Here is a 27,644-nt window from a genome sequence, read left to right as displayed (position 1 = left end):
GGGTTGCTTCTGGCTTAGAGTCTCCCACAATGTCACAGTCAAGATGTCAACTTGGGCTGTGAGGGCTTCCCTGGAACTGTGGGATCTGCTTCCAAGGTAAGGTACTTAACACACCTGGCAAGTCAGTGCTGGTTTTTGGCCAGGGGCCTCAGATCCTTGCCACGTGGGTTTTTCCAGACACCACTTGGGTGTCTTCATGACATAGCTGGCTTCCCCCAGAGGGAGAGATCTAAAAGAGAATAAGGTGGAAACTTCAAGAACTTTATAACCTGGCCTTGGAAGTCATGCTGTCATTTCTGCATATCCTATTGGTTACACATGTCGGTCCTGCTCAGTGTGGGATGGGGCTTTACAAGGGCGTAAATACCAACATGCAAGAGTCACAGGGGCCATCTTGGAGGCTGGCTACCACAATTAGGCTTTGCACTAGGCCCAACTTAATTATTGGGATTGGACTTAGCTCTTCAAGCAGTCTTCTATGAGCGGGAATCCCCAGCACCATTGTTTTCTGTCCTAGGCTCTCTCCTTCCCCTTCCTCTTTGAGGTCCCTTCCGTTCTACCACTGAGTCTGTGACATCTCTTTCCCTGCCCCGAACCTCTGTGCAGGGAGCTGACTCATCTCTTCTCTCTCCCTTCTTTTTGAAAGCTGCCCTCATGGAATCTGCGTTCATAATTCATTGCCAAGGCCCGTTGCCCAATTTGTGAAATGAAATGAGAGGAGCCAGGGACAAAGACAGATGGGCAGCACTGGGCAGAAAGGAGCAGGCAGGTTCATAAGTGTAAAATATGGACAAACCTGCCATCATCTATTCTCCGAGACAAATAGATTATCATCAAACAGGCTGCAGGAGAGCAAAGAGACAAATTACCCAGCTGGGGTAGTGTCACACGTTTCTTATAAATGGGCTTTTATGCTCAGGCCCAACTGCTCTCAGAATTGTATTCCCCAGCTCCTATGGGACCCCAAACAGGAATGACAGGGACAAGAAAGCTTTTCTATCTAAGCTGGGACGTGAGCCACAGTGCCAAGTCCCAGCCTTTCTGTGGGATGGATCATATGCAGATATGAATTACACGACTTTGACACAGTGCCACATAAAGGAATTAACAAAGTACCATTCCCTGTATAAATTGGAAATCATGCAAACGCCAGAAAAAGTAATCATTTTAACTCATTAGGTATGAAACAATTTCAGAGGTCGTGATGGAATGAATTATGAACTGTGTTTATGCTACTGCCACAAGGTGGCGCCACCATAGACAGGAAACAAATGAACACACTGCTGTCATTAAGGAGCAAATCACTGTTGTTAGTGTGCTTCGGACTCTAGTAACTGCTTTATGTGACTATTGAGCTGTTATTTTGCCATTCACTGTTATTATAAACCACTTTAAAAAGCTATAATAACAACATTATTCATGAATTCATGAAGTAGAAATGCTAGTGCTGAAAAACTTGTCCCCTTTGGAATGGATATTGGACGTGATAAAAACACCTTGAAGAAGACTGAACCACCTCTGTGACAGGTGGTGGTGTTAATTCAAGAGTGTGCCAGTGGGTACAGATAATGTTGCAAAAATACAAAGCAGCATCAAAAGCAAAATTATGGCAAGATAGTTGTAGATGTATGAGCTGTGTGAAATCACTGCCTACATTACATTCATTCCTTTGGGGGAAAATGTTTGGAATACAAACTTTTGAATCATGTGAAGTTTACGGAAGATATCCTTGCTGAAAAATGTGAATCTCCTGGACTGCCTCAGCCATCCTGGCATAAATATGGCTCCTGGAGTCCACCCCTGGAATGGGAGTGTTATAGATTGAATTGTGTCCTGTGAAATTATAGAAAATATATATTTAGTCTGTGCCTCTGGTTCCTGGCACAAAGCTCTTAAAACCCTCGTAATTTCCTAAATGATAAGAGCACTAGCAGCACTTTTTGTTGAATTATTTGATCTTTGACTCTGGTTCCTGACATAGTGCTCCTAAATCACTTGGAATTTCCTAGGTGATGGGAACATCTTCTGGATGGGGGCTGGTCACCAGAAAGACCAAGCCATCATTAGAAGAAGCTTGGAACTTTTAGCCCCCTCCTAGAAGGGGAGAGTGACTGCAGATTGAGTTAATGATCGATCATGTCTGTATGGTGAAACTGCCATAAAAATCTCAACTATAAGGGGTTCAGAGAACTTCCAGGTTGATGAACACATTCATGTGCTGGGAAAGTGGTGCACCCCAACGCCACAAGGAGAAGGCTCCTGCTCCTCAGATCCTTATAGACCTTGTTCTATGTATCTCTCTTCATCTGGCTGTTCATTTGTATCTTTAATATATAATAAACCCAAGTGTTTCCCTGAGTTCTGAAAGCCATTTGAGAAACCTGTCAAATTCAAGGGAAAATTCAAAAATTTTCAATTCCAGGGCTGAATGGAACAGGGTAAGTACTAGTGATTTCCTAAGGTGTTCTAGGTTCTTTCCCACTGTTATTTTAGAAAGGAGTTGTTGCCTGCAGCCTACTTTCATTCAGGTGCAGTGCCTCCAGATAGCACCTTGGAATGCATCTTGGCCATGGCCTCAAAAGTCTTAGGTTCCAGGTCACCTCGGTCAGGTGATGTTGAATGAATCAAGTTACCTTCCTGAGCCTCAGTCTGCAGACAGGCCAGAACCTCTTAGTTTGCTTAGTTTCTGTCTCCGCTGTACTCCCAAAAGAATGTGGTGCAGCTTGAGAAAATTGGATTAAAATATCAGTCCAATCATAGGAGAAAGCATAAGACAAACCTGAACTGAACAGACACTTGGCAGATACTCATTAAAAGTGTCAAAATGAAAAATAAGGAAAGACAGGAATTATTACAGACTGCAGGAGACTAAAGAGAAACAACCAAATGTTATTATGTAAGATCCTGGATAGGATCTTGGAACAGAAAATGTCAGCAGTAGAAACACTGGTGAAATTTGAATAAGATCTTTACTTTAGCTAATAGTAGCGTGTCAATGTTAATTTCTTGATTCTGATCATTGTATTGTGCTTAACTAAGATGTTATTTGGGGAAGCTGAGTGAAGGATTTAGAGAAACTACTATTTTTACAAACTTTAATATTAGTTCAAAATAAAAGTTTAAAAATTATATTTCTATATAAGAAACACTATGTTATACATTGACCTAAGAAAAACAAATAAACAAAAAAAAACCCCTTAAGTAAGAGGTCCATAGGTGTATAAAAAAAAATACAGCTAGTGCAACAAATGAACAAACAGTAAGTAGGCAGGGAAAGATTACTGCAAAGTGAGAAATAAGGGCAGGAAAAATAAGATGAAGCCAAAGATAAGGCAAGACCAGGTATTACTCCCAGAGGCTGAATTCCAATTTGGCTCTGGGCTTCCTAACGGAAAACTCCAAGAAGGAAACAAGATCTGTTACATGTTTCACAGTGTGTTAAGAGAGAAAAAAGAACCCCAAACAGTTACATCCATACATAGGGTCTGAAGCAGCCCTTCGAATATTATATTATGGAATATGGAAAAATATTCATAACATTAGTGAATAAAAAATTAGCAAATCATGAAACAATATGTCCTATATAAAAGCAGTGGGCCAATGGATTATGCAAGTTAAAATTGGTTTTTCTTTCTGCTTTTTCTTTCTTTCTATTGCTGTGTAACAAATTATCACAATTTTAGTGGTAATTACATTTATCTCATGGGTCTGGAATGAGTCTGGAATCCAGGGTATGGATTCCAGGCATGGCCTAACATGATCTTCTGCTCAGGGTTTCAAAGGGCTGCAATCAAGGTGTCAGCCATACCACGGTTCGCAGCAGAAGCTCAGGATTGTCTTGCTAGCTCATTTAGGTTATTGGCAGATTCCAGCTGCTTGTGGTTGTAGGACCATAATCCCTGTTTTCTTGCTGTCAGGTAGGGACCACTTTCTGCTCCCAGAGGCCATCCAGAGTTTCTTGCTATGTGGCCCCATAGGCAGTTCAACATGGATGCTTGCTTTCTTCCAAGTCAGCAAGAGCTCAGCTGTCCGATTCCCTCCATCTCTGACTTTTAGATTCTCTTTTAAGAGTCACCCGATTAAATCAGTCCCACCCAGGATAATCTCCCTTTTGATGTATACAACCGATTAGAGATTACACCTGCAAAAATTCCTTTTGCCATATACAGTAACATAGTCACAGAAGTAATATCTCATCATATTCATAGGACTTGCTCACACCCAAGGAGAGGATTATACAAGGCTGTGGACCACTGGGGTATATTTTAGAATTATGCCTCCTACACTGCTAGTTTTCGATTTCTTCGTTCATAATACATGTGGATTGCAAAATACAATAAGTTATTTAAAAAATAAAAAAGCTAACTGGTCTCCCATGAGTGCTGGAGTGTGATTTCTCTTGTGGGTCTCCATAGAAAGAATGCTGTGTAAAGCTTTGTCAGCTAAATGTCTACTGTAAAGACAGAGTTCCTTGGGGCAGTTATGTATAATATCCTCAGTGCAGGACTTTGGCTTTGCGTCAATGTGCAGTATAAGTAATTCTGCGAGAGTCCGGTTTTTGGCAGAGGGGTCACAATCTAGAACTCACATATACATCTAGGACAGTTGATTTAATTGGTGAGATGAATCGGTTTAATCTGGAGTTCATATATGTGTTTTGGACTAGTCTTTCCATGAACCTTTTAACACCATATGCAAAATTTTATACATGTGTGCATTCCTTTGAGGAGAGAGTCTGGTGGTTCATCAGAGTCTCTGGAGTTTTTGATTAAAAAAAAAAAATACTCATTGCTTTAGAGCAGGATTTCTTTATCTTGGCACTATTGATACTTTGGGCTGGATAATTCTTGGTTATGGGGGTTGTTCTGTGCATTTTGAGATGTTTAATAGCATCCTTAGCTTTTACCAGTAGAGGACAGGAGCAGTCCCTAGTTCTGACAAACAATAAAAATTTCCAGACGTTGACAAATGTCCCCTGGAAAGAAGGGACTTGACTTTGAAAACCACTTATCTTCTGGTAGAATAGAGGAACAAAATGTAAGTCAGGTGAGATCTGGACTAAAACAGTCCTGGACTGTTTTAAAACTGCATCCTGGATTGAAATTGCATCTCTACCAGTTATGATCTTGGGTAAATTCCTTCATTTCAGCCTTAGCCAGTTCCCTCAAGTATAAACCAGGGATATAATACTTACCACATAGGGGTTTGATCAAAAGAAATAAAGCATACGAAGCACTTTGCAGAGTGCTTGATATGAAAGCATTTAATATACGGTAGTTATTACTATTGTTCCCATAGTTGCAACCATAAGTATTTCTTTATGTCCTTTACTTATTCATTCAACAAATATTTATTAATTGGTATCTGTGTGTCAGATCTTTCTCAAATGTACCCGAAATATTCTTTTTCAAATCCTATCTGGTAGGTACTATTATCATCTCTGTTTATTCTTTGCAAATGGCACTTTTAATGCCAGAATAATATTCCATCACGTCTACTTTTATTCTCAGCCCTGGCCTCCCTTCTGAGATCCGGATCCATATATCTACCTGGATGTCTCCCCAGGAATGTTTAAATTTGGCATGTTTGGCCATTTAGCCCAGTGCCTAACACCTAGAAAGCCTTCCATAAAAATGAGCTATTACTGGCCATCAATGTCATTTTTAGCCCCCGCTGTCTGATCCACCTCCACTTGCTATTGTTCAGTAGGTTCCCAGAATCACTTAGGTATTTTTTGTCAGCAGTCCTAGCCTTGGGTTTAAGCCCTGATTTGTTGTCCTGGTGAGGAGCTCATAGGAGAATCCAGCCCGGTTCTCCCACCCGCAGGGAAGAACTGAAGCAATGAAAACGAAGACACTCCAACGCCAAGCCCATATTTTCCCAAACAATCAGTTTTGTGGGGAGAATCTGCTAGCAGCAGACAGGACATAAAGTTCTCCCACAGCAACTTCTCTGGGTGTGCCAGCAAACGATACCTGGGGCCTGACTGGTGCTTCATGGCACGGCAGGGGTTCTGTGAGGGAGAGCTAGACTTACACTATTAGTATAGTTTTAACAAGAGACTCTGAATGGCCCAAAACTGTAGTTCCTCACTACAACATGGAGCTATTTGGCAAATACAATCTGAGAGGCAGGGCAGTGCAGTGGTAATACCAGCAGGCTCTGGACGGAACAGAACTGGTTTCCAGTCCAGGTTTCACCTTTCACTGTCGGGGTGATAGCCAGCCAGTGGCTCTGTCCTACTGAGCCTCTGCTTCCTCCACTGTAGAGGAGAGGTGGTGATTAACATTTGTGGAGTCCTTAGTGTTCAGTTAAAACACAGGAAATTATTTCTATTCAACCCTTAAGAGCAATTTAAAAATAGGATTTAGTCTTTAAATACAGAGTTATATTTCTCCACTTCACACACATGTTATAAACTTTGATGACATTAAGAAATAGAAATCAGTACAAAATGAGAAATGTTTTCATTTTGACCCTTTTGCATCTACAAAAACAGCAGTCTCATAGGATTCAAACTAGTTTATGCCAGCCATCGTTCTAAAGCTTTATATTAACTTGCTTAAATTCCTCAACTACCCCATGAGATAGGCACAATTATTATCCACTCCTCGGTAATAACATTTCTCCTGAAGAGCAGCAGAAGGATCTGGGGGAGAGCGCCAGCACCCTAAGCAGCCTCCACAAGTGATTTAAAAGTTTGACACAGTAGAATATACAGATGTCAAATTATAATGTACACGTGAAAATTATATAATTGTATTAACCAAAGTTACCCCAATAAACTTAATTGAAAAAATTATAAATAAAATTTTTTTTAAAAAATAAAAGTTTGAGAAACAGAGGTCAATACATAATTATTAAGTGCCAAATAGGATTTTCCACTGGGTGTCCAAAACATAATCCCCTGGGTCGTCACACTTGGAGCATACAAGATCTGAAGGGCAGCTCCTAACTGGAACTGGGAGGAACCCAGCTTCTGCTCCCTGGGGTCAGACTGACTGTACGTGGTTTCCCAGGAAAGGTGCGGCGGGATCCGACGGCTCAACCAGTCTTGCTTGCTAGAGTAGGCTACCCCTTACTAACAAAAGCATTTGGAGGGACTGCCGCTATAGCCAGTCAACGCCGAGCTCATGCCCGCGCCTCCAGTTAGAGTGAAACTTCTAATTGGTGGAGTCCTTCTGGAGAAGGCGGGACGAAGAGTGTAAGTCCCGCCTCCTTCAGAGTTCTAAGCCAATCGCTGTGTCTGAGTGGTAGTCTCCGGTTAGGTTGTGTCATGAGTAGCGACCTTCGGGGCATGAGGGCGGGGCAGGGAGCTGGCGGGGGAACTGCGGGGAGGGGACGCTACCCGCGGGTGCGCTGAGCGAGTACGGTGACAGCCACGCGCGCACGTGCGCGCCCGGCTGCAGCGCGGCCCCGAGACTTCCGTCAGCCGCTGAGAGGCGCGCGCGTTCTAGGCGGCTACCGTCTAGGGGCCGCGTCCCTGGGTGACCCCAGCGTCCCCGGCCCGAGTCCCGGAGCTCCTGGACGGGTCCTCCTCGTCGGTCCATCGTTCGCATTTTCTCCTCACGGCCGTCAGGGCCCGCCCCGCAACTCACCCTTTCCGCTCCCGGGGCAGGGTCCTCGCGGCCCATGCTGGCCGCTGGCGACCCACGCCCCCCAGACAGATCCCGTTCCTGCTGGCCGGCCACCATGGTGGCGCTGAGGCCTGTGCAGCTTTTTCAGGGGGGCTAACAGTCCCAGAGTGTAGGCCTCGGGACGCGAGGGTCCCGGGCCTGAGCCCCGCACCATGGCCGGGGCCATCGCTTCCCGCATGAGCTTCAGCTCTCTCAAGAGGAAGCAGCCCAAGACGTTCACCGTGCGGATCGTCACCATGGACGCCGAGATGGAGTTCAATTGCGAGGTAACCCGCCTGCAGTCCCGACGGGCTGCGGCAAAGGGGAGCCTGGAGGAATCCCCGGTCGCTGGGCCCTGGCGCGGGTCCGGCACCGAACCAGGCACCCCTGACGCGGTGACAGTCGAGGTGGAAACTTAAGGGATTCTGTTTATAATCATCTCTGGGCATAGGTAGAGACTGCCAGAACCGGAAGGGACCATCTAGGCCCAAATCCTCATACTAAAGATAAATTGCTGCCTTTTTCATTAGAGCTTTTGGGTTTCAAAGCACTTCCTGAAAGTTTTCATTCATTGTTAACAGCGAGAGGCTGGATCATCAATAGTAGCGAATTCTAGTTTTCAGTGTCAAAATTAAGCTCCAGCTCTACAGTTTTTACTTTAATAGATAATATGTACCCCCAGGTATTAAAAGGCATTTCGTTTTATTGAAAAGTCTATACTTGTTTGCCTTTTCCAGAACTTAATTATCTGGGAAAAAACTCTTTGAGGGATGAGATGATGTTTTTCTTGTACTTAAATTTTCCGTACAGTTTCGATTGTGATAACGTTGTTGAATATTTTCTAAGTGCCAGACATTCATACATTTAATTCTCACAATGAGGTAGGTACCCCAACCATGTATCTAGTAAATGCTAAAGTGGGGTTTCGAATCAAGCTCTTAACCCATATATTACTGCCTCTCAATTAATTTAAGCCATTGCTAGTCAAAGTGTGATCTGTGAACCAGCAGCATTGGAAGCAGGGGCCTAAGTCAAGAGTTTGCAAACTTTTTCTGTAAAAAGCCAGATAGTAAATATTTTCAGCTTTGCAGGCCAAAAGGTCTCAGTTGCAGCTACTCAACTCTCCAGCTCTACCGTTGTAGCACAAAAGCAGCTATAGGCAGGATTGACTTTCAGCAGGACAGTATGAGGAGCTCCGCTGACCTGGTTCCCTGTAAAACCGGTAAAAATTATTAAAAAACAAAACAATTTCAACCCTCTGAAAATGGTCCTAATGACAATCATCAAGTGAAGAAACATCCATTCGAGAAAATACATAAAAGTCTGGTAGGGAAGGTGAGAGTGTGTGGCATTTGAACGAAGACCACTACCACCCTCCCTGCTCTCAGCTCAGCAAGGTAGAGATTCTACTTCAGACTGCTGCAACTTAGAACACAGGGCTCCCTTTCCCTCTAGTCCCTAGTCAGAAGGCTTTCTTCCCAAGAGGAGCAGGACTTTAGTGCTTCTCATCCTGCCCCAGATTACTTGTTGCTGAGACTGAGTGAAGTTGAAAGGTAGCGCTTCTTTCTTCCACTCAGCTTCTACTTATGAAATGGGGCCTTGGTGTGGCACACTGAAAATTCTGGGCCCCAGTTACTCTCACCCAACCCTCAGCTTGTGAGATAGTGGTTCCAGCCAGGAGAGGCAAACTGAGACTTCAGGGTGGTGTATTGCCCTCCCCAATTTTAGCAAGGACTCAGAGATTTTGCCTGGAGGAAGAAGCAGCCTTTAAAACCCTAAACTCCTACTTTTTTCCCTAAGGTAGTGACTTCATTTGCAATAGAGGATGGAGGAGTTTATGCCTAAGAGTACTCAAGAACAGTCAAGGTTGCCCCAGAGCATTGTGGAAAATGATAATATACCACAATTAGTGGAGTTTAACAGCTGGGTGTGATCAGGGAAGGGAAAGTGAGCCCTGCTGAACCTGTAGGTATATCCAAAGATGCACCTCCTTGAGGAGCAACAGAATAGGCCTTAACACTGAAAGAAATAAATTTCAATGAAACAGTTCAGCCAGTCTCTAAACAAATAAACAAGGAAAAAGTAACACGCTCTGGAAAGGGGGCACCAGTCCCCAGGGTTGCTATAATATCTAAAATGTCTAGTTTCCTACAAAAAATTATGAGGTATGCAAAGAAACAGGGAAGTATGACCTATACAATAGAAAAAAGCTAGCAACAGAAAATGCTTGTGAGAGTGACCAGATGTTAGATTTAATGAAGTTTCAAAGTAGCCATTATAAATGTTCACAGAACTAAAGGAAAGCATGATTAAGGAAGTAAAGGAAGGTATAGTGATATTTTTGTATCAAATAGAGTATTGGTAAAGAGATAGAATTGTTAAAAAGAACCAAAGTAAAATTCTGGATTGGAAAGTTCAGTGACCAAAATGAAAAATTCACTAGAGGGGTTCAAAGAGTTGAAAAGAATGAGTGTACTTAAAGATAGATTGATATAATTACACAGGCTGAAGAGTAGAGAGAAAAAAGAATGAAGAAAAGTGTAAAGAGCTGCAGAGAAATGTGATAGATTAAGTGCAGCAATATGTATAATGGGAATACTAGAAGGAAAGGAGAGAGAAAAAATATTTTTAAAAAAATGTCTGAAACTTATTAAATTTATTGGAAAACAATAACCTATACATTCAGGAAGCTCAATGATCTCCAAAGATGATAAACACAAAGAGATTCACAAACAGACATATATTAAAAATACTGACAGTCAAAGGCAAGGAGAAAATCTTGAAAGCAGCAAGAGAGAAATGGCTCTGCACTTACAAGGGAACCCCAATAAGATTAACAGTTGACCTCTTCAAAGTGCTCAGAGAAGAAACTTGTCATCCGAGAATCCTGTATCCAGTACAATATAAATGAAAAGGATGTTTCAAAAAGGAAGGTGAAATACTTTCTCAGATAAACAGAAACAGAATTTGTTGCTCAAAGGCTCATCTAACAAGAAGCACTAAATGAAGTTCTTAGGGCTAAAAGCAAGTGCTCTCAGTAATTTAAATCCCCAAAAAAGAGCACCAATAAAGGCAATTATTTAACTATAAAAGAGTATAAGTGCATATTTTTCCCCTTAAATGATTTAAACAGCAATTATATAAAATATGGATATGCTATATGTTGGGACTATAACAGAAATGTAATATATATGTGATATACGTGCCAATCACAGCACAGAGGAGATGGGTGGGAGCAAAGCTGTAATGGGCTAAGGAAATGACTACAGATGGCAAAGTAATAACTACAACAATATATTGTCAGGTTTGTAACTTTAATAGGTGTAATATATATAACCATACTATTAAAAAGGGGAAGGGAATGGAGCTATAGAGGATTTTCTGGAAAATATCACTGGAATTCAGATGGTATAAGTCTGAAGCCGATTTTGAGAAGTCATTAAAAAATATATATGTAGGGAAAAAAACAGGAAAAAAATCATTAAAGAAGTTTAAATGCTTCATTAAAAAAATAGTCGCTGAATGTAAAAGCAAGTAGTAAAGAAGGAAGAGAGAAACAGGAAACACATAGGAAACAAAAAGAAAAATGGCAGTTATACATCAAATAATTAGATAACTTAAATGAAATGGAGAAATTCCTAAGAAAGACACCAACTACCAAAACTGGCTTGAGAAAAGACAATCTGAATAGATCTATAAAAACTGAACAGAGTAAATTAGTTATAAAAATACTACCCACAATGAAAAGCCCAGTCTCTATCCACTAGAGGCCCAGATGACTTTACCACTGAATTCTTCCAAACGTTTCAAGAACAATTAATGCCAACTTTTCACAAACTCTTCAAAAAAAAAAAAAAAAAAAAAAAGAGGAGAGACCACTTTCCATCTTATTTTATGAGGCCAGCATTACCCTGATATCAAAACCAGATAAAGATAACACAAGAAAACAAGAGACCAATCTCTTATGAATATGGAAGTAAAAATCCTTAACAAAAATACTAGCAAACTGAATCCGGTAACACGTAGTGAATTATATACCATAACCTGGGTTTATTCCAGGAATCAAGGTTGATTTAATATCCCCAAATCAATTAATGTATTATGTGATATCAACAGATTAAAAAAAAAAACCATGATCATTTCAATAGCACTTGACATAATCCAGCAGTATTTTATAACTCAACAAAATAGGAATAAAAGGGAACTTCCTCCACCTGATAAAGAGCATCTGAAAAACCTAAGAATCCTATGCCAAATCCAAAGTCATAAAGTTTTATCCTATATTTTCTTCTAAAAGTATTATAGTCTTAGCTCTTATATTTAGGTCTTTGATACATTTTGAATTAATTTTTGTATGTGGTATAAAGTTAATATCATCGTTAAATGGTGAAACACTGGATGCTTACCCCCTAAGATTAGGAACAATCAAGGATGTTCACTTTGCCACTTCTATTGAACATTGTACTGGAGGTTCTAGCCAGAACAATTAGAAAAGAAAATGAAATAACAGGGATTAATACTGGAACGAAAGTATAACTATCTGTGTTCACTGACTACAGACTCTAAAGAATCCAGTAAAAAAAAAAACCAAAAAAAAAACCTGTTAGTACTAATAAATGAGTTTAACAAGGTTGCAAGATGCATAATCAATATACAAAAATTAATTGTAATTCTATATACCTGTAATGAATAAACTGAAAATGAAATTAAGAGAGTTCTATTTATAATAGCATCAAAAAGTATAAGATAACATGGGAATAAATTTAACAAAATTGTAAAACATTATGAAAAATTATAAAACATTGAAAGAAATTAAAGATGATCAATAGAATCAGTGGATCCATTGGAAAAACATTCCCTGTCATGCATGGTAAGACTTAATATTGTTAAGATGGCAATATTTCCCAAGTTGCTTTACACAATCAATGCAATCCCTATCAGAATCCCAGTTTACTTCTTTTGTAGAAATTGACAAGCTGATTCTAAAATTCAAATTGAATTGCACAGATCCCAGAATAGATAAAACAATCTTGGAAAAGAATAAAGTAGGAAGACTCAACACTTCATCATTTAAAAACTTATTACAAAACAACCATAATCAAGATAGTGTGATACTGGCATAAAGATATCCATATAGATCAGTGTAAAAAAATCAAAAGTTTATTTGGGGTCTTAATGGATTTGAATCTGGGAAACACAAATTTAAGGGAAGACCTGAAATGTGCTCTGGGGAGGACAAACAAAGGCAGAGCTTATAAAGGCAAAAGCCACAATCTGGAACAAAGGAAACTTCTATTGGCTACTTAACATGATGTGATGGCTAGTTCAAAAAGGATTGGTCAGGTCCAGGTGGTGAGATTCTAAAGTAATCATTGGCATGGAAACAAGGGGGGCTAAATTCCAGGATGTAGTTCTACAGCAAGCACAAAAGTTCAAACCTCATCTGGGTGCAGATGTAAACAAGTCTGACTTCCCTAATGACCTCCTGACTCCATTTTAGCCCACCACCCCCAGTATTATTACTCTGTTTTATGTAGTTTGGGTCTTAGAGCCAAAGGTGGAAACAATCCAAATGTCCATCAGCTGATGACTATCTGAACAAAATGTGGTATATCAATACAATAGGGTATTTAGCAATAAGAATGAAATACCAATACATGCTACAACATGGATGAACCTGGAAAACATATACAATAGGGTATTTAGCAATAAGAATGAAATACCAATACATGCTACAACATGGATGAACCTGGAAAACATAAGTGAAAGAAGCTGGTCACAAACGACCACACAATTTATGATTATTTTCATGTGCAAGTCTAGAATAGGGATATCTGTAGAGATAGAAAGTAGATTTATGGATACTTAGGGCTGAAAAAGGCTGTGGGCATAGGGGAGTGATAGCTAAAGGGTACAAGGTTTCTCTGAGGTGATGTAAATGTTCTAAAGCGGGACTGTAGTGATGGTTGCACAAATCTGAATATGCTAAAAACCATTAAATTGTACACTTTGAATAGAATTTAAGATACGTGACTTATATCTCAATAAGTTTGTAAAAAGGCAGCATTCGATAAAATTAAAAATAATAGCCATGACTTTGTTTCAATAAAACTTTAATTATAGATTTTGAAATTTGAATTTTATACAATTTCACAAGTGATGAAATGTCATTAAAATTTTTTCCAACCATTTAAAAATGTTAAATTCACTCTTAGCTTTTAAATTGCCTAACAATAGACAGAGGGTTGGATTTGTCTTGTGGGCCATAGTTTGCTGATCCCTGATCTAAGTTACTATTTGATAAGTGAGATCGTGAGTGATAACCATAGGGACAGAGATTTTGTATGACCTTTCTTCAGCTATAATTTTGCTATGAAAACCTCTTATATATTCTTCTATAAACAAACCCCAGACCTTGAGAGGATGGACACTGTTATCAGCAATGGCAGGGTTTCTCACCCTTGGCACTATTGACATTTGGCTGGATAATTCTTTGTGAGAGGGGACTATCCTGTGCACTGTAGGACGTTCAGCAGCATATCTGGCCTCTGCCCACTAGATGTCAGTAGCACCCTCCACCCAGAGCCAGTTGTGACAACCATAAATATCTTAAGACATTGTCAAGTGTCCCTGGCTGGGGGTGGAAAACAGCCTCCCCTTTCCTGTCCTCTCACTCCCCACCGCCACCGCATTGGGAAACACTGATCTACGGAATGGGATAATAGTAGCGATATTTGGAGGCGCAGAATGTTATAATGCAGAGTTTGTCAATTTTTAATGTGCACATAAATGAACTGAGGATCTTGGTAAAATGTAGATTCTGATTCTGTAGTTCTTTGGTGCAACTGAGAATTCTGCATTTCTAACAATCAAGTGATGCAATACCACTGGCCCAGGGACCACACCAAGAAGCAAACCAATAGGAGAAAGTGCATAGGCTTTGAAATAAGACAGACCTGGGCTTGAATTCCAGCTAAACTGCTTTAAGCTCGGATAAGATACTTAAGCTCTCTAGACCTTAGTTTCCCCACCAGTAAAATAGAACTAGTGCTACTGACCCTGCAAGGTTGTTATAAGGATTCATGGAGTGTGTAGTGCTGGGCAGAAAGGAAGGGACTATAATTGGCCTAAAGTAGGAAGCTAAGGTCACCATGGGTACGGCCATGTTGCAATTTGTCAAGCTGTTGCATCTCATTGAACCTCAAATTTCCAGTGAAAATATCTGTTTGTAAATGATGTTCAAATATTCTTTTGAAAGTAACAGTAGTTTGATCTAATGCTAGAATTTAGCTTCTGAGAAGTGATTAGTCTTCTACCCTATTTTTATGCCATACATTTAACTGAGCAAGGTACTAGTGCAAGGAGATGGCTAATGTGTTTGGAAAAAAAGAAGACAGGTGGTGCTTGAGGAATTCTTGGCTTTACTGAGGCAAAATGTAGGTGGTTTTCTTAGAAGGACTCAATTTCAGGGCCAGTGGTAGTTAACATATAAATCATGTTACCTTACGTTAAGAAATTCAGACTTCTATTGCAGAGACGGGAGAAAAAATTTCTTCCTTGCACTACTTGCTGCATTGGCTCAATGGTTTGGAGAATTTTTTCACTTGAAAGATTTGATATTTGTCATTTTGAGAAAGTGGATGCTGAATGTAATTTGCCAGGAGGCTAAATGGTTATGTTGTTTCTTATCTAGGCTGGAATTTTACTCTAATAATTCAGTCTATCAGTAAGGAGAGCCAAATATGAAACATTTCTCAAGATAGTGTTGTGAGAAGTTCTCCTACCATCTTATATTGAAAAGAAAGCCTCCTTTTCATGTTGGTTGGCATTCCAAATGTTTTCACATACCCAAATTGGATTATGATCAGATTAAATACCAACATTACAGATTATTTCAACATGCAAGTGGACATAAAGTCATTCCATGACAGAAGGAACTTTTGAAAGGGGAAAACAGAAAGAACAACTCTAGTGTTTAATAAGATATTAAATTTTAGACACCCCAAGATTTAGGCAAATGATTCCCTTCTGGGATGTAAACTCCAGGCAGGCAGAGGTGGTGATTTCATTGCTTAGTTGTAGTATACAGTAGTCGTTCTCTGCATGAGAGCACTGAGAATCTTTTTTCAGAGGAAAGATTGTCTCTACCTTAGCATTTGGGCTCTCCTATGGGGTTTAAGCAGTGCCTATGAATGGCACAGGTGCTACAGATCTAGAACATAGACAATTAATAGTGAATGCAGCCCTGCTGGTGAAGAATGAAGAAGGGAGGAGGGCATTTACTGACTAGTGTTGCTCGCTGCTGGATCCCATGTCTGCCCTTTTGTGGGAGGAAGGGTGAGGGAATAGCAGTTACTGTGTGGCAGCTACCATGCTCAATGCTTTGAACACATAATATTATTTGATACAAGGGAGACTCGTTTATTTATTCGTTCAACAGATATTTACTGAACACCCACGTGGGCCAGGCAGTGAACACAACCTACCGGTGGTCAAAACCTACTTAGGATGTAGGCGCTATCATTGGCTTCATTTTCAGAGGGGAAAATGGAGGCTCAGACAGGGTAAATAGTCAGTTTAAAGTCCCAGTAGAGCCACTGTTTATTCTGAAAGAGAAAGAAGAGGACAGAGGTAGGTTGGCAATAGGAGAGTAGATGGGCACACCGTCTAACTCAATAATGACTAATGAGGCCAGCAGTTGCATATTTGAACTTCACAATGAGGCTTTCAAGTAAGTGGAGTAGGTCTTATCTCAAGCCCCTGTTTTCTCGTTGGGTCTGCTGAGGCAGCATAGCCTAGAGGTTACAACCATGGTCCCAGGAGCCCAGTTCCTGACTCTGCCTCTAACCAGCTGAGTGACTTCAGACAAGGTCCTTAATCCTCTCACATGCTTCTGTTCCCTTATCTGTAAAATGAGGATTGTAATAATTCTTTCTGCAGAAGGTTGTTACAGGGATTAACATTGAGTTATTATTAGTAAAGTACTTAGAATAGCATCTGGCACAGGTAAGTGCCATATGAGGGTTGTTACATGAAAGGAAGGAAGTGCAGGGTCTCTTATCATTTGGCTCCCTTTCTTGGCCTCTCCTGCACTTCCTTACATACTCTCTTTGTTTTGGGCCCATTTTTCTGGTCACTCTTTCCTGAAAGTTCTTTTCACACTGTTCCACTTTACACTGGCTGTTCCTGTTGCCCAGAACGCACTTGGCTCCTGCCATAGATGGTCTTATTTGCCTAGGCTCTGCTCAAGTGTTCCCTCTTCTTTGTGCCCAAGACCACCACACAGTTACTAAGTGATGGAGTCAAGGATTGAACCTAGGTCATCTGTCTTCCAGGCCAGCCTTCTTTCTACTAAACTTTGCTACCCAAATAAAAAGCTCCAAGTAGAAAAAAGGAAAAAAAGGTTAAAAATCTGGAGAGAACTTAAGTATTTGATAAACTGGAAAAAGAAAGTAGAAATAGATCTTTCAAAGAACTTTTTACTCAACTATTTGTCTATGATATTATTTTGTTTATTGCATTTGGTGTAAGATACCATTTCAAACCGTTTTGTAAACTTGCCAGTGGGCTTAAATTTTTGGCCGGTGAGTGATGATGTGCCTGACAAACCTCTGTTATATCGCCTTGGTGTTTAGCTTATCTTTTTGAATCAAATGTACATTTTCTGTAAGTGAATCCTTTTCTCTTGCCACAATCTGCTTCAACTTCCTTGCCTTTGGCCTAAAATGAGACTTATTTCGTAAATAGTTAAGTATTTTCTAGTTGCATATTTAACGTGCTTTATGCTCAGAATTTTCTTACTATATTCAACCTGGTGTCTCCTCATAATATTTAGTGTGTCTACGTAGGTAGCAATGGATTAACCTCTATTCTGAGACCCTTTCCTGTACCTTGAAAAGTTAATTATGTAACTTCTTTTTAAAAACATTTTATTTAAATTAGTTTCAAGTATACAGTACATTGGTTAAACATCTATATTGTTCTTAAAATGATACCCCCGATTGCTCCCTCCCTTTCCTGGCCTTCCACCTAGCCATCATATTAATGCTAACTGCATTTCCTCTGCCGTGCTCCCCATCTCGTACTCCCCATCCCCGTGACCAACTATCAACTACTAGTTTGTACTTCTTTAACCCTTTACCCCATTCTCCCAGCTCTTCAATCCCCCTCCCCTCTGTTCGTCACCAAATTGTACACATCCACTATATTTGTGAATCTGTTTTTGATTAGTTTGTTCTTTTGGTTCCTTAGATTCTGCATATAAGTGAAATCATATTGTATTTATCTTTCTCTATGTGACTTATTTCACTCAGCATAATAACCTCTAGGTCCATCCATGTCGTTGCAAATGGTAGGATTTTATTTTTTTAATGGCTGAGTAATAGTCCATTATGTATATGAACCATAACTTTTTTTATCTGATTGTCTGTTGATGGGCATTTAGATTGCTTCCATATCTTGGCTATTGTAAATTGTGCTGCCATGAACATAGGGGTGCATAGATCTTTATGAATTATTGTTTTGGTTTTCTTTGGATAAATACCCAGAAGTGCAATTGCTGGGTCAATAGGTAAATCCATGTTTAATTTTTTGAGAAACCTCCAGACTGTTTTCCATAGCGGCTGGACCAATTTGCAATCCCACCAACAATGTATGAGGGTTCCCATTTCTCCGCATTCTCCCCAACGCTTGTTTTTTGATTTATTGATGATAACCATTCTGACAGGTGTGAGGTGATAGCTCATTGTGGTTTTAATTTGCATTTCTCTGATGATTAGCAACCTAGAGCATCTTTTCATATGTCTATTAGCCATCTGTATTTCCTCTTTGGAAAAGTATCTGTTCAGGTCTTCTGCCCATTTTTTAAATTGGATTGTTTGTTTTTTTGCTGTTGAGTTATATAAATTCTTTATATATTTTGGATATTAACCCCTTATCAGATGTATCATTAGCGAATATCTCCTCTCAAACAGTCGGTTGTCTTTTTGTTTTGTTAATGATTTCCTTTGCCGTACAAAGATATGTAACTTCTTTAAAGTCCACTTCCCTCTCCATCCACTTCTTTCCCCTACAGTTCAGTTTTGGAACGGCCAGTATTTAAGGTTTAGAGCACACAGAAAGATATTAAGGGGAAAGGTCCCAGCCTTTAAGGTGCTCATAATCTGGTTAGAGAAACAGGACACACATGAAAAGATAACACAAAGGAGTCTATATGTATCAAATGCAGGTGTGTTACTGTTGTGAGGGCAAGGAATTATTGTGCATTGGGGTGAGTGGGGAGCACTTCCCCTATTCACCTTACCCTTGGCTTTGAAGGTAGGTTCATGTCCACGGATGCAGGGGGAAGAACAGTCCTGTCAGTGGATCAGTGGGTGTTGCTTGGGCTAAGGCAGTGGCTGGGAATCCTGTGGTTTGAAGAGTGAGAGGAGAGAGATGTGTTTAAATTGGTAGGTTCAGGCCAGATATTGGAGGCCCCTGAAGGCCAGATTAAGGAGTTTGTATTCATCAGATTCAAGGGAACTTTAAGGTTTTTCCTAGGAGAGTGATTTAGAGTGGTTGGCATGCAGAATGATTTGGAATGTTAGGGAGTAGGTGGGGAGAAGTTGGAAACAGGGCCCAATTGGAAGGCAACCTCTTTGGGCCAGATGTCACACTAATACGTGAACTAGCTGGGGGCTGGGACTGAACTAGGCAGATTAAAGAAAGGTCTAGTGAATCCAAAGGCCTGGTCAGGAGAAGAATGAGGCCAGGGATCCGGGTCTTATGTGGCCAAGGAGCAGAAAACCTAAGACCCAAGATTCAGGAGGTACCAAGGTCTAGAGCCAGTCCCTAGGTCCCAAGGCCAGCCAAGCAGGAGGCAGTTCTTGGGTATAGCCTGGCCAGAGTTGGGCTCAGGAGGTCAGCACACTTTTTTGTGTCTGGTCCCAGTGTGCAGTCAGGGTGTTACTTGTGTAAAACCACGGAGAGCCCTGAACTGATGTTTGAACCCCTGGCTTCCAGGCAGAGCTCCTTTGTGTGACCTTGGGTACATCTCTTCTTCCCTCCAGGCCTCAGTGCTTCATCAGAAAAATGGGGGAGAAGAACTTGATTTTAAAAGCCCTGGGCTTTAACATTCTATATTAGGTGATGTGGGCAGAAGAAGCTCATTGCACAACTCTTTCATATTTCCTTCTTTGGTAGGAAGTCAACTTAGGATTTGAGCATATAAGTATGAGAGAAATCTTGTAGAGGACAGGAAGAATATTTCTTAGGGGACAAGAGCTGATGTCCTGAAAAAAAGTAAATTGCCTGGGTAATAGCCTTTCACTGCCATGCACTCCCTGAGTGCCCTTGGTCTTAGCCCTCTAAACTTCAGTTTCCACATCTGTAAAATGTGAAGAATAGTATTCTTCTTATAGGATTGTTTTAAAGCATGAATGAGGTGGACCTTTACAGTTATTTTGCCCACAGCCTGACCATAGTAAGCACCTGGTAAATATTAGCTTCTTATGTTATCATGAGTCACAAGTGTGAGAACAAAGAGGAAGTCTCTCATGCTAGAGGCACTATGAATTTTCTCCTTTAATCATCTTCATTCTTTGAACCTTCTTCAGGTTATCCATGCCTTTATAATTATAGACCCTCTGGACTCTATAATTAGTCTAAATATGAGGAGCTTTCCCTTATACCTTACTCCTGTTTAAGGATCTTTTTTATAATGTGCTATATAATTGATCTATATTTAGCTTTATGTCCATTGTGATCGATATCCATAGGATTCTTTCTTTATTTCTGCCATAGTTAATTATTCTCCATTTTTTTTTGTCCCTAATGTGTCATTTTGAAATTTTTTTGTTTTTGATGACTTCCCCAATTATTCATTCTAGTTTTACATTCTTGTCCAAGACACTTTGCTGCTTGTTTAATTTTAATTTTAGGAGTTAAAGCATTTGAAGTTTTAAAAGCCTAGAATTGAGTTTTCTCAGAGCTGCTAATCTTTTTAGCCAGCTGGTGGTGAGGCTTCTCTGGTTTGTTACAGGATGATGTGTTCCATCTTCCTGCCTGTGCTTTGTCCAATTTAGATTATAAATCCACATTTTAGTACATTTTCAGCAAGTAGAAGTTTATTACCAAACTAGTGCTGACTTCAGGGGAAAATATCTTTAATGAAATCTTCCGTCACTCAGGGTGCTTGTTCCAGTTTAGGAATCACCGTGGCACCACTAGGTGGGGTCAGAGCACATCATTTCCAAAGACATGGGGCCTTTTTCCTCTTCCTACGCTTGCTATTCTTTTTGCTTCTTTGCCAAATTCTAGCTTTGGAAAATTCACAAAACCGTTCTGTTAGTGAATTATGACTTTCCTATCCACCTGGCCAGTTTTAGTCTCCTAGTAATATGACTTTCAGATTACACTTAAAACTGGAGTCCAGAGTAATTACCAAACTTATCTGAACTGATCTGTGGTTTTAAGTTCACCAATAGCGTATTTATCTAGTATCCTTCTCATAATTATTTGAAATTAAATAAGTCTCATAAATATATGTTTAAAGAGTCTTAAGTCCACAGTAGTTCTCATTCATCTGCAGAAATTTTTACCAGTCCTACCCACTCATACCTATACCTTCTAATGCTGTCAAAGTCAGTGTTATTAATTACTGTGAAACTTAATCAAAAGGTCAAGCTAGAAACAGAAACAGAATGCTTAAAATTTCTTTCCAGGCTAAGGTGTGGGTTCTACATGAGCTGATTTGTATGAATGGATTATGCTCTAGCTCTGTTCTGGGAGGTTTTTTTGTTGTTGTTGTTTTGTTTTTGTTTAAGGAATGCACTTCTGCATATAAACCATAATTTTGGGGAAGGGCAGGCAGCATTAATCAGTTGGATAATGCTTAATCATGGGTTATATTTCATGGTCGGCTAATTTTACCTCATGATTGAGCATTTCGAATTTAGCTTTGTGTCTATCTGCACTGAATTTACTGTCGTTTCCTATTTGTAGCTCTCTGCAGAATTTTTATTTTCCATATTTCAAGCATTGTAATCATTGATAATTGCTGAATATCAAACAACATGCTTGGTGCTAAAAATCTTCTGTTTTTCAGCAGTATTATAATTATCATTTTTGTTACATTAGGGAGTTCATTATTATAAGTCAACTCTTGATTATTAAGAGAAAGGAATAGATAGTAATAGAAAACCTGAGTAAGGGAAAAGAATGTGGGAAGCACACATAAGTTAACTGTTAAGGATCATTTACATCCCTGAAAATGATTTTAAGTTATAGAACGGTATGTTAAAGAATTAAAAGAAAATTATTATACCAATGAAAAATATACTACATGGTTTATAGAAAACCATCTCGAGCTCATAGACTCAGGGGGTAAAAATACTGAAAGGCCATTTGATGGTTGTGGAAGCTGAGATCCAAAGAGGTTAAGTGACTTTCCCAACACAGCGGGTTTGGGTGTTTTATAGCTATTTGACAAGGCTGTGATTGCTCTCATGTTGTGAGCTAAATTCTAAAGACAGAAATTGTCTTATTTGCTTTGGGGGGTTGTATTATTTTTATAGCACCATAACCATATTTTTTTTCTTTGTCATCTGTCAGCCCACTTCAAGGCACCTCATCTTTTTTCTTTAGCATCATAAAATCTGGGCATTGCATGGGGCATAAGAAATTGACAGATGATAAAACTGAGGCACAGTTGAGCTGCTTGGCTCACCTGAGGTTATAAGCTTGTATGTGGTAGAAGGAGAGTGTTTAGGATGCAGATCTCCTCTCTGGGTTCACTGCTGCTGCTATAACCTCTCTCCACTTCAGCAAGAAACGTGCTAGAAGCTGCAAACATAGGGACTCCCTTGCCCAAAAAAACTATAATTCATTTTGTTTTGAAAGACTTATCAGAGTTTAAAACCTCCATTTTGTGACTTCCCAAATTGCTGTGATTTGTTTCTTACGAGTCTCTTTTGTTCTGTGGAAATTTTTTTCTTGGTTGATTCTTTGAGATTTAGATTTCCTTGCCAAGGTATTTTTAGAGAGAAGAAATCAGTATGTGTCACCAAAGGGGGAAAATATATATACCTGAAAGCCCAATTATGCAATTAGAATTTTAATAAGGAATATCATAAATTCTTGCTTCATTGCAATCATTACTTAGAAGCCTGTTCTACTCAGAAGCCTCATTTAGTTATCATCATCATTATCATCAACAACATCAGCCAACCACAGCATTTATGGAGTGGCCACAGATTATGCAGCACTTGCTTGGGTTCTGGGAGACTTAAATTGTGTGTGTGTGTGTGTGTGTGTGTGTGTGTGTGTGTGTGTGTGTGTAAGGGGGGGCGGGGGAAGGGAGAGGGGGAGGAAGAGGGAGGAAGCGTGAACAAGAGCAGGCCTTTGCCTTCAAAGAGTTTGTGATCTGCAGAATTAGAGGAAAGACAGGAATCTTGGGGAAAGGCAGACACCTCATTTTCCTGTATTTGTAAAGTACATACTGACTCATGTACCTGGTATTGTTTGTGGGGAGAACAGTGGTAAGATAAAGGGAAGGATCTTAAGAAGGTCTAGTTATGGATAAATGGAAGCACAGAGTTTTGCTGACTTAGGAGGGCACAGGCTTGGTTATAACAAGGCAGGGCAATTGGTTGAAGGAAGAAGGAAGTAATTTCAAGGTGGAGGGTATTGAAACTAATAATTTAAATAGATTTTACATACTGACGGAGATGATCAGAGGCCTGGGAGAAGAAAATTACTTGTTATGGTCGATTATGGCAGAAATTGACAGGACAAGAGATTGGTGTTGGGATTTTTTATTTTTTATTTTTTTGCAAGGAGAAGGTTTCGGGTTTGTGAGATTTTGCTCAGATTTAGATGAGCACCATAGGAGTTGTGACTGGTAGAGCAGAGAAATGAATCTTCTTACTTGATCAAACATTGTTTTTATTTGGAGGATGCCCTTTTCTCTCATGTTGAGAAATAATGTCTCATTAAGAGTGGTGCATCCTTTAATTGCAACAGGAAGCAGCACAATAGTTTTGCAATTTAAGCTCCTGAGACACAAGAACCTGCTTCTGTGGTATGGTGATAGCACAATGAGTTGGGGAGTATCAGTTTTACACCTGTATTACTGTATTTTTTTTGTAATTTTCTTTGATTAAATAATAGATTTTAATGGAACTCATTATTCACTTACTATACAGCAAAATCACTTGTTATAATTCTTCTCATTGTTTTTATCTTATAAATTGAGGTATCTGGCATCTGTTTTATCAAAGTGGACAAATAAAAGTTGTATTTAGGTTTGGGTCTGATACATTAGCATCTTAGATTCTCAAATGTCCTATAGTAGTAAATCAGTTCTTGTAGGCCAACAGTGACTGCAAAAGTCAGTTAGTGATAAACGTTGAGAGGGGAAATCACAATCATCCTTGGTTTTCCATTTCTGGAATAATGGTAAACACGTTGCACATGTCATGAGCCTGGGGAGGCTCAGTTCCTTCTGTTGCTGTATCTGTAAGGAAGCAAATCTTTTGACAACTTTTATGGCAAGAGCTGTGGCAGCTTGTGAGCTAATTAGGAGAAACCCTGATAAGCAAATGCTGGTTTTGTTAGTTCTCTTTCACCTTCTGTGAAGTAGGTAGCCAAATAGCATTCCTTTGTGGCTGATAATCTGGTCCTACAGACCTCTATGAAATGGAATGTTGGCTTCTCTGGTAGCTTTTTCTAGATTTGAGTCTTCTCTGTAAAGCTGAAGTTTCTCTGTGGGTCCTAATTCTTAGGCACTTCACAGATGGCAGCCAAAATCTATCTATTCTCTTTCTTCACGAAAGTTGTCTTTTTCTAGCTGTGGCTTTTCCCTGTCATGTGACTGGTTTTCTACTCATCCTACATAGTTGTATCAGCAAGTACAGGGATTCAATGGCTGCATGGCTTAAGGAAAGCAGTGGGAGAAATGCAATGTGGAATGGAGGCTGTGAAAGCAAAAAACAATGGCAATTTGAGTTGTAAGTCTAAATATGGCCAATTTTAAGATGACGATCTTGGACGTTATTCATAATGCTTCCCTGGTTAATAGACCTTAGTCAGCCTTGTAGGTTATTGGTGTCAGTTACTTCCTCCAGCTACGTTCCTGCTACAGAGAGTAAGTGCTTAGTGCTATTTACTTAAAACATTCCAGGTTGATAAATTACAAGCACTTCACTCTGGGTAAAGCTAATAAATTCAGGCCTTCCGAAAAAAAAATAACAAGCTGACAGCACTTAGTCCTGTTTATAAAGTTCATACACATCTATCTTTGATAGAAGCACAAGTATATATATCTGTGAAATAGTACTTCAGACTGTTAAAGTACTAGAGAGCACAGCCACAAAGCATGAAGCATTGTATTTCCAGACCCACTACCATTAGCCCCTACGCTTGAAGGGCATTTTGAGGACGAGACCTGCATAGTGGGAGCTTACATGCCATGGAGTCCAGATTTATGCTCCTTCCTTCCTTTCTTCTTCCCGCAAATCACCTTTCTCACTCCTTCTACTTCTTTTTTTCTGTCTGCAAAGTGAGCATCTGCCTCATAGCCTCCCTGTTCTTCACAAGGCTGAGATGAGGCAAGTAGCTGCTGTAGTGGTATATGTGGAATAGTTTGAACACTTTGGCCAGGTGGAAAGATATGGGTTTAAATGAATGTTTAATTAAAACAGGAGCCGTTCTGTTTTTGGCAATCTGTTCAGGAAAAATGACAAACCCTAGGACAAACAAAATGGCCTTTAGGCAGTAGAAGTACAAAGCCCGAAAAGCTTATGTGTGATCAGGTGTCAGAAAGGGAAATATTTTAATTCAAAAAAAAAAAAAAATGAGACTCATCCCACTGGTCTTGGCTTCTTAGAGACCTGGCAGGCATTGTTAAGGGATGCATGACTGCTCAGAACCAGTGATTGAACAACTTTGTTCCTAATCAACCGTGGCGGGTCTGAGCTTTCACATGCATTAGGCTGAAGCTGCATATTCAATACTGCATTGAACATTCAGTACTGCAGATACCATAATTATGCTGCTTGTCAGATACTAGAAAAGTGCAAAGAACGTTCCTTCACTTTGCAACAGCTTGGACCCAAGTGGTAGACGTGCTGTTCCCTCCAGCTGGCGTGACCTCCCTTTCTTCAACCCCTTCACCAGAGCATAGACTATATCGCCTGGCTTTCAAGAGCCAGTTCTGACAATGTCTCCTCAGTGAAGCCCCTCACCCATCAGAGCCTCCGGAACTGAGTTGTGTTCCCATAGCACTCTGTTCTGTTAGTATTTACCAGGTTATGTTTTCGTTATCCATTTACCTGTCTTCCCTGTCAGACATGAATAGGGACAGTGTCTTGTCCTGAATTCATCATTTATCTCTTGTCCCAAGCACAGTGACTACAACATAGTGGATGCTCAGTAAATGTTTGTCAAATGAGTGATAGCATGGTTAGCTCAATGAGAATTGATAGTGCCCTTTCTGATCTGTCATCCATCATCCATGGAATAAAATAAGACTAGGGAACTTTAAACAGTGCCACTTGAGAATATAAAGAGAGGAGGCAGGGTAAGAATGAATAATAACTACCCTTTATTGAGTTTTTACTATGGGCAGGGCACTGTCTTAAGCTTTTTAATTGTATTAATACACTTAATCCTTAGATCAATCTGCTAAGACAGGTTCTGTTTATTATGCCCATTGCGAAGCATAAGTTCAGTAACTTGCCCAAGGCTGCTGAGTGACAGAGCTGAAATTCATATCCATGTTAGATAACCATAGCCTATCTATGCCTTTTAGACTGGTTCCTTGAAAGGATTAGGCACTAATGTCCTGAGGCATCCATCTTACGTAATGATTTAGCTTCTCACCTGTATATCTGGAATGGTACTAGTTATGATCTATCCTTGGGAAAAAGAAGAAAATGGTCAGTTGGATAACTTTCGGTGTTCTCTGGTTCACATGAAAGAGGCAGAGTTAGCTGACAAAGAATTGGTTTTAGATGGTAATTTTCTCCTTTTGGAAGCACAGCAGTATTCTCCAGTCTCTATTCTTCAGTCAAACTAAACTACAATACTTTAATTTCCTACAAGGATCATCTAAACTTTTTTTTGCATCTAGACCTTTGCTTATGCTATTTCCTCTGCCTGAAACATAATTCTCTGCTCACTCTTTCCCCAGGTCTTCACTCAGCTTCTCTTTCCCATCTTAATAGTCAGTTTAGATGCCATTTCCCATCCTTCCAAGATAGAGGGTCCCTACAGCCTCTGGGTCCCTGTCGTGGCACTTACAAGTGTTGTAGTGCTGAAAACGACACCTGGAGTTGATTTTTATATGTGAGTCGAGGGAGGTGGTTATCTGCCCCTGACCGGTCCATGCCCTAGACCTCTTTGAGAGCCAAGACTGCCTCTTTTGTTCCCCATGTATCTTATCCCCTGTTCCTCAGCTGGTGCTTGGACACAATGTGTGTTCACCAAATATTTGTTGAGGGAGTGGATGGATGGGTGTTCATTTTGCCTTAAGTTTTCAAGCATTGGATTTTTGAAGTAGTCAAGTCTTCCATTGGACAGCCATCATTTGCCTTGTCTTGTTATGTATGTACTCGGCTGGAAACTGTGGAGAAAAGAGACATGATGGATGTTGCTCTTGTTCTGGGCACCTACAATCTAAGGAGACATTCAGGTGTTCAGATCACTGCACAGCATCAGCACAGTGCAGTGGGTCACTGATAAAACTGTAAAGACGAGCATGATTATGTTTGAGGAGTCAACCAGAACCGAGGAAGCCCCATTTGCAGCCCAGGACCTCCCTTCACAGGGAGCCTTGAGAACCACCTGGAGCAACTGTGATCAATGGTTCTTGTTTGTAAAGAAGTAGAAACCCCAATTAGGAGGACTAAGCAAGGCTTATACACCTGGGGAAGGGCATATTGAAAAGTATATCCTCAGGTAGGTAAACAACACATTGGCTAATAGATTTAACCGAAAAGAAAAAAACTTAATTATGTAAAAAGAGAACATTTTATTTTGTAAATAGAGCTA

The 27,644-nt window shown here is 40.1% G+C and overlaps 1 protein-coding gene across 6 annotated transcripts in view; it reads left to right on the top strand.

The window, feature by feature from the left end:
* The first annotated feature begins 7,327 nt into the window (after positions 1–7,327).
* NF2 (neurofibromin 2) overlaps positions 7,328–27,644 on the top strand; it is a 69,698-nt gene continuing 49,381 nt past the window's right edge. For 3 of the 6 annotated variants that reach the window (XM_036220420.1, XM_016164323.2, XM_016164324.2), the window contains exon 1: positions 7,329–7,903. In XM_036220420.1, coding sequence (XP_036076313.1) covers positions 7,790–7,903 — 114 coding nt within the window. In that variant the 5' untranslated portion in view covers positions 7,329–7,789. Of the gene's footprint in view, positions 7,904–27,644 lie in introns of all 6 variants that reach the window. The other 3 variants (XM_036220421.1, XM_036220422.1, XM_016164322.2) reach the window with 2 other exon arrangements.

Source organism: Rousettus aegyptiacus, unplaced genomic scaffold (assembly GCF_014176215.1).
Source record: "Rousettus aegyptiacus isolate mRouAeg1 unplaced genomic scaffold, mRouAeg1.p scaffold_m13_p_5, whole genome shotgun sequence".
NCBI classification, from domain to species: Eukaryota; Metazoa; Chordata; class Mammalia; order Chiroptera; family Pteropodidae; genus Rousettus; species Rousettus aegyptiacus.
Note: the sequence above shows the minus strand (reverse complement) of the source record. Positions and strands in the feature narration are given on the sequence as shown.